The sequence below is a fragment of the Staurois parvus genome, unplaced genomic scaffold, assembly GCF_062004578.1.
Source record: "Staurois parvus isolate SC_StPar_1 unplaced genomic scaffold, SC_StPar_1.0 ptg000071l, whole genome shotgun sequence".
NCBI lineage: Eukaryota > Metazoa > Chordata > Amphibia > Anura > Ranidae > Staurois > Staurois parvus.
This window is the reverse complement of record NW_028317867.1, coordinates 3,611,614-3,626,278: the sequence shown is the minus strand read 5'-3', so window position 1 is coordinate 3,626,278 and position 14,665 is coordinate 3,611,614. Positions and strand designations below refer to the sequence as shown.

Here is a 14,665-nt window from a genome sequence, read left to right as displayed (position 1 = left end):
GTTTTACATTTCCAGGACTGGTAGTTTTGGTTTGTTAGATTAGCAACTGAAAACAGTGATGAAACACTGTTAGTAGCTACCATGTACTATATGTTTTTTCTGACCCTTTTTTCTTTTTAAAGACTATATATTTAACTGTAGCAGTGTTCAGCACGTTAGCTGTAGCTGGGCCCATAACCTATTGGAAAACTGCTGCAGATGGGACTCTTACCAGTCAAGATGATACTGGACACATGGCTGAGCCAACAGGAACACACAGGAAATAACATTATACCATGAAGTTCCACAATACATTAGAGAAGCATTTCAGCTGCCACTTCCACTTAGTTGTAGAATTACTAACCACAGTATAATACATAAGAATGGTTGCTGTACCTATATCTAAAGAGCATGCTAACAAAAACCGGTGCTGTTGGGTCAGACCCATCAGTATAGCAATGCCTGTCTTCTGGGTTGAATGGTTTATTTAAATATTTAAATGTCCAAAGCCTGTCAGAGTTTTACAATACATTAGCAACATATATCAACATGTATCTTTTGTAACATCAGGGTGATTGTATTACTATGGTGTTTTACAGTAGCCCTAATAGATATAAGATGCCATTTGCCACACGGTTACAGTTGTGGCATAAACTTGCATACTTGCATTTTTTTTACCTCAAATGTTTATGCACTGTGCAGATACTTTTGTTGTCTGTCTTATTTGGATAAACAGTAGTGATTAAAAAGAGGGAACATAGTCCATCCCCCAAGTTTGGCCAGCATGAGAAGGTGTGCTCAGGTCAGATGAACATCTACAGATCTGTCACCAGCTGGTTTGGAAGATAATCATCTCATGTCTGTGGGAAGCCTAGGCCCTGGTTCACATTGGATCCAACTTTGCAATCATGCAACTTCACTTGAAATTGCACGATTTCAAAGCCACATGTCAGTGCACAGATGTCTATGCAAGTCGCACCTGAAATCACAAAAAATAATGCTGGAACCTACCTTTTTTCAAATTGATGCTGCATCTCAAAGTCGGAGGTGCACTGATTTGAAAGGTTCCATTGCTGACAACAGGGTGTGACTTGTCATGCAATTTGAAACTGTCAAATCAGAAGACAAGTGGCACCAGTGTGAACCAGGATTAAAGGTCCTGGTCACAGCTAATGAGAGAAAATCAATTGATTCCCTATCCATGACAAACAGTGTAGATGGAGAAATCTCTACTGCTGGTAATATACCACAGCACGCTATCAATCCCTAGACAGCAGCTGTAAAGAAATGCAATGCAAAAGTTGTCGTTACTTTAAAAAATCCGCCTGTAGTCAATTTGTCAGGATACAATGACATCAGCCCCTCATTTTCAGCTGACTAATTTGTTTCTCAATTGGCAGCTCTAAGGGTAGCTTTAAAGCCAAGTTTGAAAGATTGCCATATTGGATATGGAATACTAGAATTGTCATGCAATCTTTACATCTACTGACATGTTTTTTTAATCAATGTGTTAAATGCAACACCTGTTTAAAACTGAAGTTTAGCTTTTCTTTTTTTTTTTTTGCTTTAGTTTTAATTACATAACTTACCTGTATTAAAGGATGGCCACTTTATGCAGGCAGCTGGATCTTGAAACAATATCCATTAGGGGGTTCCCTGTCATCTTCCTGTGGCTTAACCTCTGGCACATAGGGGGTTTTGCAGCTTTGGGCTCCAGGCTGAGTTGCAAAAAAATCTTCTGAAGAAGACCCACCCCACACAAACATGTTGACCTCCTGTGCATTACATGTTCAGTCACAAGAAGAGGACAGGGCACCCCTGCAGTGAAGATTTCTTCAAGATCCAGCTGCTTAGATGACATTGGACATTCTTCAGGGAAGTGATGTCACCAAAGCTGTAGAGCAAAAACTAACCACAAATGCAATAAACATAATGGCTGTTGTAAAATAATATAAATGGGCTTCTGCAAAATCAAAAGGAAGCTCTCTGGGTAAATTTTGAAGTAAAATGCTCTGTTATATCACTCTTCATGCTTCCCAGTTACTTTCCTTATTAATATAAAAGTTAAGTTATGAGTTTTGTTTTGTCAGCAGTTTTGTTTTTTCCTTCTGGGATAATGCCTAAATATGAGTTTAATTTTGCCATTGGGCACATCTGTCATCAGTAGTGATTTATCCTCCTTCTTCCTGTTTGTCTGACCCCTGGTTCCCTCGATCCCTGCCTTGTCCCCTATTTTGCGTAATCCCATCCTATTGTGCTCACTTTCACCATTCCCTATCCACCTTTATGCAGACCTTTCCTATTGGTGAGCCTGAGGACATGTGAGACTCCACATTCCCCAGCTATGCCCCTGCCTGTCCCTGGCTCCCCTCCTCACTATCTCTGCTACCTCTGGTTCAAAATTCCCATAGAGTGCAAAGCATCTAATTTTCCAGACTACACATCCCTCACCTACTTCCCCTCTCTCTATCCTGCCTCGGCCATCCTCTAGTGGCTGCTTCTGCAATCTGCCGGAAGGGGAGATGACTGATGGGATGAAGGGAAAGGAGTTTTAGTCCATGTTTAACTGACTTCTTCCCAGCCAGCTCTGCTGTGGTGCAGAGCAACCTGAACACAGCAGCACAGTGATTACTACAGGGTCTGAAGTATGGTACACACATTGCACAGGCTTCTCCATACACACACGTGCTGTTCCCTTCTGACCCTTCCACATACAGCTCCTGGCTACTTTGCACATATAAACACCCTAATATCCTGTCAACCCCATCACATCTCTCTTGCACACTGAAATTGCTCCTCTGAACATCCCCAAACTCACTAACCCCCACTCCTCTCCTGCATATACTACCCTGCCCTTCACACTCCTCTCCTGAACATACTGCCCACTATCATTCCCTTCACACTCCTCTCCTGCACATACTGCCCACTGTCATTCCCTTCACACTCCTCTCCTGCACATACTGCCCACTGTCATTCCCTTCACACTCCTCTCCTGCACATACTGCCCACTGTCATTCCCTTCACACTCCTCTCCTGCACATACTTCCAACTGTCATTTGCTTTGTGATTCCCTCCTGCACATACTGTCCACTGTCATTTCCTTTGTGATTCTCTCCTGCACATACTGCCCACTGTGATTTCCTTTGTGATTCTCTCCTGCACATACTGCCCTTTTAAATTCCCTTTGTAATTCTCTCCTGCACATACATCCAAATGTCATTTCCTTTGTGCTTCTCTCCTGCACATACTGCCCTTTTACATTTCCTTTGTGATTCTCTCCTGCACATACTGCCCTTTTACATTTCCTTTGTGATTCTCTCCTGCACATACTGCCCTTTTACATTTCCTTTGTGATTCTCTCCTGCACATACTTCCCACTGTCATTTCCTTTGTGATTCTCTCCTGCACATACTGCCTACTGTCATTTCCTTTGTGATTCTCTCCTGCACATACTTCCTACTGTCATTTCCTTTGTGATTCTCTCCTGCACATACTGCCTACTGTCATTTCCTTTGTGATTCTCTCCTGCACATACTGCCCATTGTCATTTCCTTTGTGATTCTCTCCTGCACATACTGCCCACTGTCATTTCCTTTGTGATTCTCTCCTGCACATACTGCCCACTGTCATTTCCTTTGTGATTCTCTCCTGCACATACTGCCTGCTGTCATTTCCTTTGTGATTCTCTCCTGCACATACTGCCCACTGTCATTTCCTTTGTGATTCTCTCCTGCATATACTGCCCATTGTCATTTCCTTTGTGATTCTCTCCTGCACATACTGCCCACTGTCATTTCCTTTGTGATTCTCTCCTGCATATACTGCCCACTGTCATTTCCTTTGTGATTCTCTCCTGCACATATTTGCCATTGTTAATTCCTTTGTGAATCTCTCCTGTACATACTGCCTGCTGTCATTTCCTTTGTGATTCTCTCCTGCACATACTTGCCATTGTTAATTCCTTTGTGACTCTCTCCTGTACATACTGCCCATTGTCATTTCCTTTGTGATTCTCTCCTGCACATACTGCCCACTGTCATTTCCTTTGTGATTCTCTCCTGCACATACTGCCCACTGTCATTTCCTTTGTGATTGTCTCCTGCACATACTTCCCACTGTCATTTTCTTTGTGATTCAGAAATGCCCGTAGCGAAAATAAAGAAGAAATAGCGCAGGGCATACATGACTAGGCCCAGAGTGGGGGAAGGAGGAGCAGAAAGGGTTAAGGTTAGCTCCAGGGGGATTTGTTTTGATAGTGGGGGGTAGATGATTGGTAGAGGTTGGTGTAGGTGGGGTTTTTGCTGCACCTTAGGGTGGGAGGTTCTGTGAGGGGGCGTTAGTTTAGCTGGACAGCAGGAGTGTGAGGTTCCCTCCCACCCTCCCTGTTTGGGTGAGTTTTGGGTCCCTCCAGGTAGAGGGGGGATTATGTTGGTTCATGGGCGGTTGTTGGTCTTTGGAGGTGGTTCTTATTTGGAAGGTAAACAACAATGGTGTGGGACCCATCCGTGGTATGGGATGCCCGGGGACATTCCCAGTTAACCAAGGTTTAACTGGAAGGTGGTGGTGCTGCACTGCAGACGGTATGGTTGTCTCCGAGCTGGTTGGTTGCGGCTGGAGGCCTAGTGTATATGGTTGTCCGCAGGTGCATTTCGGATCGTTTGGTATGCCTTCGAAGACCAACAACAATTCTTTGGGTTTCTGTTATAAGGAATGGTTGGTGTATTGTAACTTGAGTTGTTAATAAAAGGCCATGTTGGCCATTTACTCCAAAATTGGTGTCTGTCTTTTGTTAGTATAATTGGTTAAGGGGAAGGGGGTTGGTGCGGAATGGTAATGGTGGTAATGGGGAAGTGGACGAGCCTATCTCTGGTGCAATAGTCATGTCCTGCACATACTGCCCACTGTCATTTCCTTTGTGATTCTGTCCTGCACATACTTCCCATTGCCATTTCCTTTGTGATTCTGTCCTGCACATACTTCCCATTGTCATTTTCTTTGTGTTTCTCTTCTGTACATACTGCCGCTGTCATACCCTTGGCACTCATCTCCTGTATAGACTGTACACTGATATACCCTCTAAACTTTTTCTTGCACATACTTCCCACTGTCATACTTTGCACACTTACTGCACATACTGCATGCTATCATACCCTCTGCACTTCTCTCCTTCACATATTACTCACAGTCATATTCTCTGCACACCTCTCCTGCCCACTGGCCACTATCATACCCTTTGCACCCCTCTTCTGTACATTTGGGCTTCTGTCATACCTTCATTTACTGTATCTCCTTCCCATGTTGTCTACCTTCATACCCTTTGCACCCTTTTACACATGCTGACCAATGTCATATCCTCTGCACCTCTCTATTACACATATTACATTATCTGTAATGTGCCCAATCTTGTCTGTTCTTTAAAAGGCACACTTTTTTTTAGTTTAACATAATCATAAAAATCAGTAATCTGTTGGCAAAGTAGAACTATACCAATTTGGGTATTTCAGGCTTGACAACAGCTGCAATCTGTCATTTTATTTGGAAAGGCCATACACTCTAACCATGAGTAGTCATTTTGTATTTTATTTAGCACCATATATAAGGTTTATAGTTTGTAATGTACATGTCCAATGTTTTGGGTCCGTGTAAATGCAAAGAAGACATCCTGTGCACTCAAAGGTCCATTGTTGCTCATTTGTCTGTCTTCATGTCCTCTCAGTCGTCTGTTCTGCATCCCTTGCTGCAAATCGTTCCTCAGCTTCATGAAAGAAGGATGAAGAGATTCAAATCTGAAGTATGTAACCATATTTTATGCATTATCATCCTGGTTCTTTTATTTTCTTTTGCAAATTCTACCCAGTTTGTTATTCTGTGCTCCATGTTTGTGTTATTTGCATATAGAATGTAGATTATATAACTATATCTACACTCAGGATGCACAGTGAAATATTTTAAACCTTTTCCATACAGAACCTTCTCCTTTAGCGGTAAAATGTTGTTTGGAAAAGCCATACACTGATTCAGTTATGTCAGTTAAAACATTACAGTTGTATAAGGTTATTGTAAAATATATTCTACAAGTGATTCTGGCTTAATTCGTACTCTAGATCAACAAAAGCACTAAAATGATAAATTCATAGAAGACAAATACACAATAAGTCTTAGTGATTTCCAGGCCATCCATGCAATCAAACATCATTAGCAACAATCAAATTATATAAAGCTTAATTACTGAGCAATGAAAGCCCCCTGCAAATGTTTGAAAGTGATCACTGTTGCAGGAAGAGAGTGTCCGCCATGTTGGAAATTTAAAGTCCATGTTCACTTTTCCATGAGATGTTGGGTAAAGCAGGGTTGGGCAAATGCAATTTATACAAAGTTAAGCAGATGTCTTACCAAGTGTTGAAAAAGGCTGAGCAAGGCTGTCTTGACTGTCCTTCTCATAGAAATGTGAGTCATCTGTCCTGCAGAGTTTTTTTCTCTTTTTTCCAGAAATATAGAACAATAGATTGGAGATGTTGCCTAACTATAGAGTATATTTTATGCAATGTACAGCAAGGGTCTGAAAATGTAACAAACATGAAAAGAAAGTAAAGTCTAGCTATCCACAGACAGCAGACCACAGACTAATAATGGAGGCATTTTCCAAATGCTTAAAAATCTTCTAAGAGAATGTACTCAGATTGTCTGTAACGATTTGGGTAGCCGGGAGGGGAAGCTATATTTGTTAATTACATATGCAGGCGGCTTCCTGCTTTGCAGTTCTACAAAGTGTTTAGTGCTCCTTCTCATAATGCAAGTCTATAGTTGGATCAAAATTTAGCTGGTTCAGCCAACTTAAGTTCCTTGTGTGGCTGCTCCCTAACAAATTACTTCTGTCAAACAGTAAACTTTTTCTCAATCCTCACTGTCAGCATACAGTGTCTCAATGGTGAGGATTCCTCTATTCACCTCGATGTGTAGATGCAGGAATCTGTTTTTTTTTTTGTTCAGCCTTATGGTCAGCCTATGAGTTGGCTGACTGATTGAAAGAAATTCACTCTGATTTAAAACAATAGACTCTCTGGGGGTTATTTACCAAAACTGTGTGGTGCAAAATCTGGTGCAGAAACCAATCAGCTTCCAGGTTTTATTGTCAAAGCTTAATTGAACAAGCTGAAGTTAGAAGCTGATTGGCTACCATGCACAGCTGCACCAGATTCTGAGTGCACGTTTTAGTAAATCCCCCTTAGGGTCATTTCACATGGGTGTTCCTTTTGTCCATTTTTCATCTGCCCGTTTATGGATGAAAAATGGACACCCATGTATTTCTATGGACTAGCGGATGTAGACAGATGATTTGTTTACATCCGTTAATGTCTGCTTCCATTAACATCTTTTTTTTGAACGGAAGAAAATCCTATTTTTCTTCCATAAAAAAACAGAACGGATCAAAGACGGATGTAAACGGATGTAAATGGACATATGGTCAATTTTTGCATCTGTTTTTGCATTGGTAAAGGATGTAAAAAACTGATGTAAAAACTGATGAGAAATTGATGAGAAAATGACAAGAAACTGATGACAAAACTGATTTAAACTGATGAAAAACTGATGTAAACTGATCCGTTTTTTCTTTGAAAAGACATGACTGAACTGATGAAAAAAAAGCAGAACGCCAATGTGAATGGACCCTTACTGTGTGGCTGATATCTTATCTCAACAGTTATAAAGCAGTTAGTAATTATACAACTATTGTGCAATTACTATCTGTCTCTAGTGCCTCTAATGGCTAGTCTGCAAAATGTCAAACATTTCTAAAATTTCTTAAAGCTAACCTTTGTAATAACAACTCCGAATATGTGCTCAATGAAAATAAACTGTACTTTCCCTTTTAGATACATGGTCACAAAACCCTGAATTATGCATAATGTGTGCATGAGTTAATCTGTTAAACACAAAGAATTAGGAAAATACATTATTTGAGCTTCCTATGCTTTGAGGACAAACACATTACAATAATAGTTGTCACATGCTAAAAAAGCTAGGATAATTTAGTCACAGAATAAGCATTAAAATCTTGTCCAATTATCCATGTATTTACTTAGACAGTTTTTTTGCGGTGTGCTTGTTTGACTCATGGGTTTGTGCTCCATCTTCATTGTATGTGTGCACAATACATCTTTATTTCAAAATGGCACAGAGATTTCAAAGTATACCAATGAAAATATATGGGACACAACACATCCTGAAATGACAGTGTAAGTAGTGTAGAACATTGTTACATTGAGCTAAGACTTTGTAAGCACATTTATCATACAGTGGATCCCATAATGTCACCATATTCACTGTGATAATACTTATCATATGTCTTGGAAGCCTGCATACACAAAGATGCAGACAGTATGTGGAACTTCCAGTGTGTTATCACCACTTCCACATGCCATGCCATGGGTCTTTCATTTATTTTCAGCATGGAGGGTAAGTATTTTTCACTTTTAAAAGTTAAGTCTATTTGCGGTATCATTAGATTTTGAAAATATGAATGTGGATGAAGCACAGAAAACGGTTACAGTCACTGTTTATTGGTGTCAGTTACAGTTACATATTGCTGTATCTCAGTATTCAATAATTTTTTAACTAATTAATTGGAAGGTTATACCTTTGTCTAATTGGTGATCTGCTAATTAAGATACTGGAAAACAACTTTCTGTTTTTCCCCAATTGTAGGAGGAGGTCCAGGGACCTGGAGGTGTTCTAAGCAGAGGCTACTTTCTGTTCAGGGTAATTAATGATTTTTTTTCTTAAACAGAATACACAGAACTGAAACAATGAAAACAACAAGGAACACTGGTTTTTAAACTAAGTTGTCATTTTTTGGGCACTACAACCTTATTGATATGACAATTTAAATAGTTCACAATATGCATATTTAGTGTGGTACCCTTATATGGGTATCTCATGGGTCTCCAAATTTATAAAATTTCAAATTGTTTTTCAACCCCCAAACATATATTATGTGAAAATGCAGATGAGATTAATGAGATCATTATTTAAAGTATTTTCATGTAATAGGCACATATAAATTGCAGGTTGGTAAACAAAGTTGTGGATCCACATCTTGAATATTTTTTTAATACTGTCGACATTTCCCCTTGGCATTAGCAGCTGCCATTATGGCTATTAGAATGCTAAATTTTTAGAAAATGCACAACAATCAGTTTTTTGGCATCACTTCTATTGCTTCTCAATGGCTTACCAACACAGTTTGAAGTGGGTTTACCCATTGGTTCTCCAGTGGAGTTTGAAGTGTGGCGTATGCTCAGTACCAGAAGTGAATATGTATGTATACCCTTCCTGAAAAGGGGAAGATGGAAGGTCACAAACACCCAAGTCTGTTAAACCAAGCTGATAACAACACACAGCTGATAGAGACAACTTAAGGTAGCTCTTGCTGGTGACTGACCATCAAACCCTGGGTAATACTATCTTGTAGCTAGCAACTTCAAGTTCAGGACTATATATACTGGCGTGGAGCTCTAGAGTGACATCAAAAGAGAAATTAACCTTAATTAATCCTGTCCTCATTTATCAACCACTTATTGACCTCCAAATTTTTACTGACCTCCAACAATTATATCGACAACTTGGTTAGTCCCATCAACCCTTGGGGGTCAATATTGACCACTTTGGAAGACTTTGGAGAGAACGGACTGCTTGCAATGCCAAAAATGCCACAATGTTCTAAGGTGGTGATGTCAAGAAAGAGGCCTGACGCCAACCAGAGCCATTAAGGATGCACACCCCTGTTCTCATGTGTGCTGCACACATACTGTGTGTGATAATACATGCGAGCAAAATGTTATGAGTAGGCCTAAATACAAATCATTGATGGTTTTAATGTAACTCATGTTGCTGGATATAGGTCACATCATATAGCACGATACAAAGCTCTAAGGACTACCTTATTATGTTAGAATTTTTACATTTATTAATACACAATATACACACAATCTAATCATACAAATGCATGAAAGGTGGTATGACATACTATGAGTTACACGGAACTTGATCTCCTAGCACCTTCAATGCTTTTACTGAGGATTTCCCCAAATTATCAGCAGACATACAGTATTACCTGAAACAGCAGTTCATAACACTCAATGGTGTAGCTATACGCAGTGAGAACCTACCCACTTGTATTCCTATTATGCTTACCTAATATAGGGTCTGAAGGCTAGGGCTCATGATTCATAATGGTTATAATCCCTAAAGGAGTCAGTCAAAAGCTATGGGACAGGAGGCATGGTTGGCTATGACCATACAGGCTGCCCACAGTAGTCTACAGGGCATAGTCTATATCCTGTTGACCAGGGGTGTCAAACTGGCAGCCCTCCAACTGTTGTGAAACTACAAGTCCCACCATGCCTCTACCTTTGGAAGTCATGCTTGTAATTGTCAGTCTTGCAATGCCTCATGGGACTTGTAATTTGGCAACAGCTGGAGGGCCGCCAGATTGACATATGTGCTGTAGACTGATGCAAGGAGATTCCAAGGCATCACAGCAATGCTACAACAGGACAAACCCTGTGGTTAGTGTTGTTGTGCCTCAGCAGAAAGAGATGGCTGCTGACAGAATCAAAAGATATTTTAGAGTTACAATTAAATCTATCAAATAAAGGGCTTGCAGGTGATAACTGCTATAAGAGGAAGCATAATGATGATATGTTTGGGTTTACAGACACTCATCATGAAATTTATTATTTCAATGGAATCGTGTGAGTACCCGAATGTGATTTGCTATCAGTTTCTTGCAGTCCCTTTTAAAGTAGAAATCCGAAAATGGAAGGGAAACCAGCGTATGGAGACAATTAGTTGGGCTGCAGTGCAAGGAACTTTTGCATCCATTTTGCCTCAGCCCCAAATCTAATGCTTTTTGTTTTATTTAAAACCACAACATTTTATTCATCCACTAGAATCAGTGCTACAAGTGCACTTGTTAAACCCGCCTTGTCTCACAGCTTTGAGCTGGGTTGTCTCTCAAATATTCCCTACTACTACTAGAGTGTATACTGTGTGTGCACATTGCTACACCTTCTAAAGTGTTTCATCACATTGGGAGTTTCTCAAAAGATCAAGTGAGTAGTTGCATTATTGTTTTTTTTCTAAGTTATAACACTAGCAAAGTGTTCATTATATTGCTTTGAGGTGAATGTGGTGAAGATCGATTGGTGCTGAAGAAGATAAAACCAGATGAGATTTGGGATTGAGGCTAAATGAAAGCATAAGCATTATGGCACTTCTATATTCTAAAGGTCATACAACTGGTGAGTTCTTTATATGGATATGATGAAACATGGGACATCACACTGATTAAAATCAGTAATTCAAATTGATGGAGGGGAAATAAGACACATGAAGGTACAGTTTTATGAAAAAGTTGGAGGTTTACTGTTACAGTTTTTTTTAGATGGTTATATTTTGTTTCATTTTGATTGCAGGTTGTTTTTATATTGCCATTTGTTCCTTTTGCAAAGCTATTGATATAACCAAAGCCAAAGTGTTTATTAAAATTTGAGAGGATCCACTATATTAAATGAATTGAAGATTCAGCAGAAGTTTTTAGCACTTATAACAGCATCTCTTGGGTAAATCGGTTTGGATAGCTCAAAATCTTTTCTTTGCATTTCCTTTTATATCAGATATCCTGTAGCTGCGGATATAGGTGAAAGCATAAAGAGCACTTCATAATGCAAACACCTTTAGCATGGACTTTTTATCAGATGTGATCTCTAAATCCCAGATCTCTAAAAATAAAACTGCTCATTAAAGAAGACATCAGCTTAGCTAACAAGCGTATGTCATGTTTTCCATGTCTGATCCAATCTCGTGTTGTTTTTCAGCCACGTAATGGAAGAAGATCAGCAAGTTTCCGTTAAGAGGTATTAACACCATGTATTTAATGAGAACATGTATTTTACATTCATTTTGTTACACTGTTAAATTAAATGTTATATTAATGGTTGTGTCCATAGCCATGTCCTCTTTACAGTACAAAAGTGATGATGTATCAGCAGAACTAAAATAAAAATTCTTATAATCAATAAGCATATTAAATTAATATTTGCTGGTACAATTGCAGGCACATTCACCTTCTGAACATTTACCAACATTCGCTACACATTTGTCAGTTAAAATCATCATAATGTTTTTGAGATTATAGAGGAATGTTCATATTTAAAATACAAAAAGCTGCCTTAGTTACTGGTGGTGGCTTTAGCTGGAGCTCTCCATAGTGCTGAACAGTTTCAGAAATTGGAGGGTTAACGTTTTACTTGGACAATATCAGTTCTACATGTCAAGTTGATATCTTTATGATAGTCTTCAAAAGAGCGGCAAACACAGAAATGCATACCTGTAACTAAGTCAGATCATTTGTTTGGCACAGATTTGGTTATTATATTGCCCAGATAAAGTCATATAGTGGCAAAACATAATGACTTTAAGGCTGTGGGCCATATTTTAATAATATTGGTGTTTTGTTGTAGCAGTGTGATTTACTCTTTCACCCCGTCCTATAGCCCAGGAGTACAGTGATGAGGACTAGTTAGAAGTAGCAATCTGATAAGTCATGAGGGGATTGTAGGATTTTCCAATATCTATACTCTGTCCCTATACCTCCTCTTATGCCCCGTACACACGATGAGAATATTGGAAGAATGAGCGCCCTGGTTTTTTTGCATGGTAGTCTCATATAGAAAATGAATAGGTAACTAGAGTTACGAAAATTCTTATAAGACAGAATACACTTCAGAATGTAATGTATTATAATGTATTCTTTCGTTTTACAGCATGCGCGATCTTGGTCACTCTTTTTTTTTTACAAATGCTATACTAATTACATGAAAATAATTTGTTCTGTTACCTTATGAGAAAAATGTTTGTGCTTGTCCCTTCAGACATTTTCGTATGAACTGTCATGATTGGCTCTCGAAAGCTGTGTACTAATGATCAGATTATCAGTTGATCACTCCGAAAGCAGTATTTTTCATCCGATTTTCTCATCTTGTGTACTAGGCTTAAGCCTGGATGTACATCAGGGACAAACTGTCAGTATAGTATTAAAGAATAAAAGTAAACAATTACAGGTTGAACTTAGATGTGTGAGCCACAAACCACATTTTTAGTACAATTGGATAACTTCGCTGCGACCAAAATCAAGACTAGATATTATAATGTAGCAAATCCCAATAATATTCAGAGAACTACTAGGGTGAGCATTTACAAATATTTATATGAAATTTATATCAATATATAAATATAAAAATATGATCAGATTTTGGAACAGCAATCTAGGTGAAAATTTGAAAGTCACTTCAAATATACAAATTACAAATACAATGGGGTTAAATTACTAAAACTGGACAGTGCACAATCTGGTGCAGTTCTGCAGAAAAACCAATCAGCTTCCAAAGTTTTTTTTGTCAAAACTTAACTGAACAAGCTGAAGTTAGATGCCGATTGGCTACCATGCAGAGCTATATCAGATTTTGCATTTTGAAAACCAGGTGAATCAGCTAATACTATGTATGCAGGAAGTATTGTACAGTCTTCAACAATTCCTAAAATTCATAACCATGATTGCTTGATTCACCCTAGACCAGCCATGGAAAAAATGAGCAAGTAAAAACTGATACATTTATTACAGTCATCAATTGAACTACTAAACTTCTGTTTAACACCTTCCCTTTTTTTCTCTGTTGATTCTGCAGTGAAAGGTTAAAAATAACATGATTAAAATGTCCCAGTTTGCAGCTGTATTGAAACCAGGATGTAGGGTGTCATTACACTTAGGACATTGGACCATTTAAGCTTCTTATTCAGATTAGTGCACAGCAAAGCCCAGACACTCTGCCTATACCTTGCCAGATACAGGCACTCTGTTCAGCTGGTCACTAGAGAACAGCCTTCCAAGGTCTGTTTGGAACCCAAAGATTATGATTCAGCTGTAATAAGCTTTTAATGATGTGTAATTCAGCAGATGTATTCCATTATTGTCAATCGTACTTTTTTTTAGAAATAATCTTTTTGGTGTGACTTGGCATGTTGAAACACAAGGGAGCACAAGTCAATGCACCTGACGCAACAAACCTCCTCCATGCAATCATTACTTGCAATTGCAACCCATTTTACAGCTGAAATGTTTAACATTCTTAACCACTTACCTACCAAGGTCTACAAAGGAACATTTGTAAATGTTATGGTAGACAAGTGGTTAAAGCAAACTGTGGCCTTGAGCTTGATACCGGTTTAAAGTGGTTGTAAACCCTTATTTATACCCAGTGAAATGACTGGCCTCAGGTGATACACAGAGATGAGACAAATTCTGAATCCTGAATTTATAAAGCTTGTCTGAAAGTACGAAAAAGGGGGCAGAGAGCTGGACCCGCCCCCTCTCTCTTCTCATTGGTTCACTGGCTGTGATTGACACCTTTTGTCTGTCGCTTCTGTTTCAGCCAATGAGGAGAGGGAGTCCTGGGATAGCTGAGACTCCAGTGGACATTGCTGGATCGAGAGGGGGCTTAGGTGGGTATTAGGGGGGGCTGGGGGGATACACAGAAAAGGTTTTTTACTTTCATGCTTAGAATGCATGAAGGAAAAAAAACTTGAGCCTTTAGAACCACTTTAAGAGTCAGCAAAGGACTTTCTG

General features: G+C 39.2%; 1 protein-coding gene across 3 annotated transcripts in view; it reads left to right on the top strand.

The window, feature by feature from the left end:
- The window catches only part of NMU (neuromedin U), a 96,438-nt gene that overhangs the window by 78,494 nt on the left and 3,279 nt on the right, over window positions 1–14,665 (top strand). For 2 of the 3 annotated variants that reach the window (XM_089669324.1, XM_089669325.1), the window contains 3 exons: window positions 5,696–5,770; window positions 8,686–8,739; window positions 11,859–11,897. In XM_089669324.1, the coding sequence (XP_089525450.1) occupies window positions 5,696–5,770; window positions 8,686–8,739; window positions 11,859–11,894 (165 nt within the window). In that variant the 3' untranslated portion in view covers window positions 11,895–11,897. The remainder of the gene's footprint in view (window positions 1–5,695; window positions 5,771–8,685; window positions 8,740–11,858; window positions 11,898–14,665) is intronic. The other variant, XM_089669326.1, reaches the window with a different exon arrangement.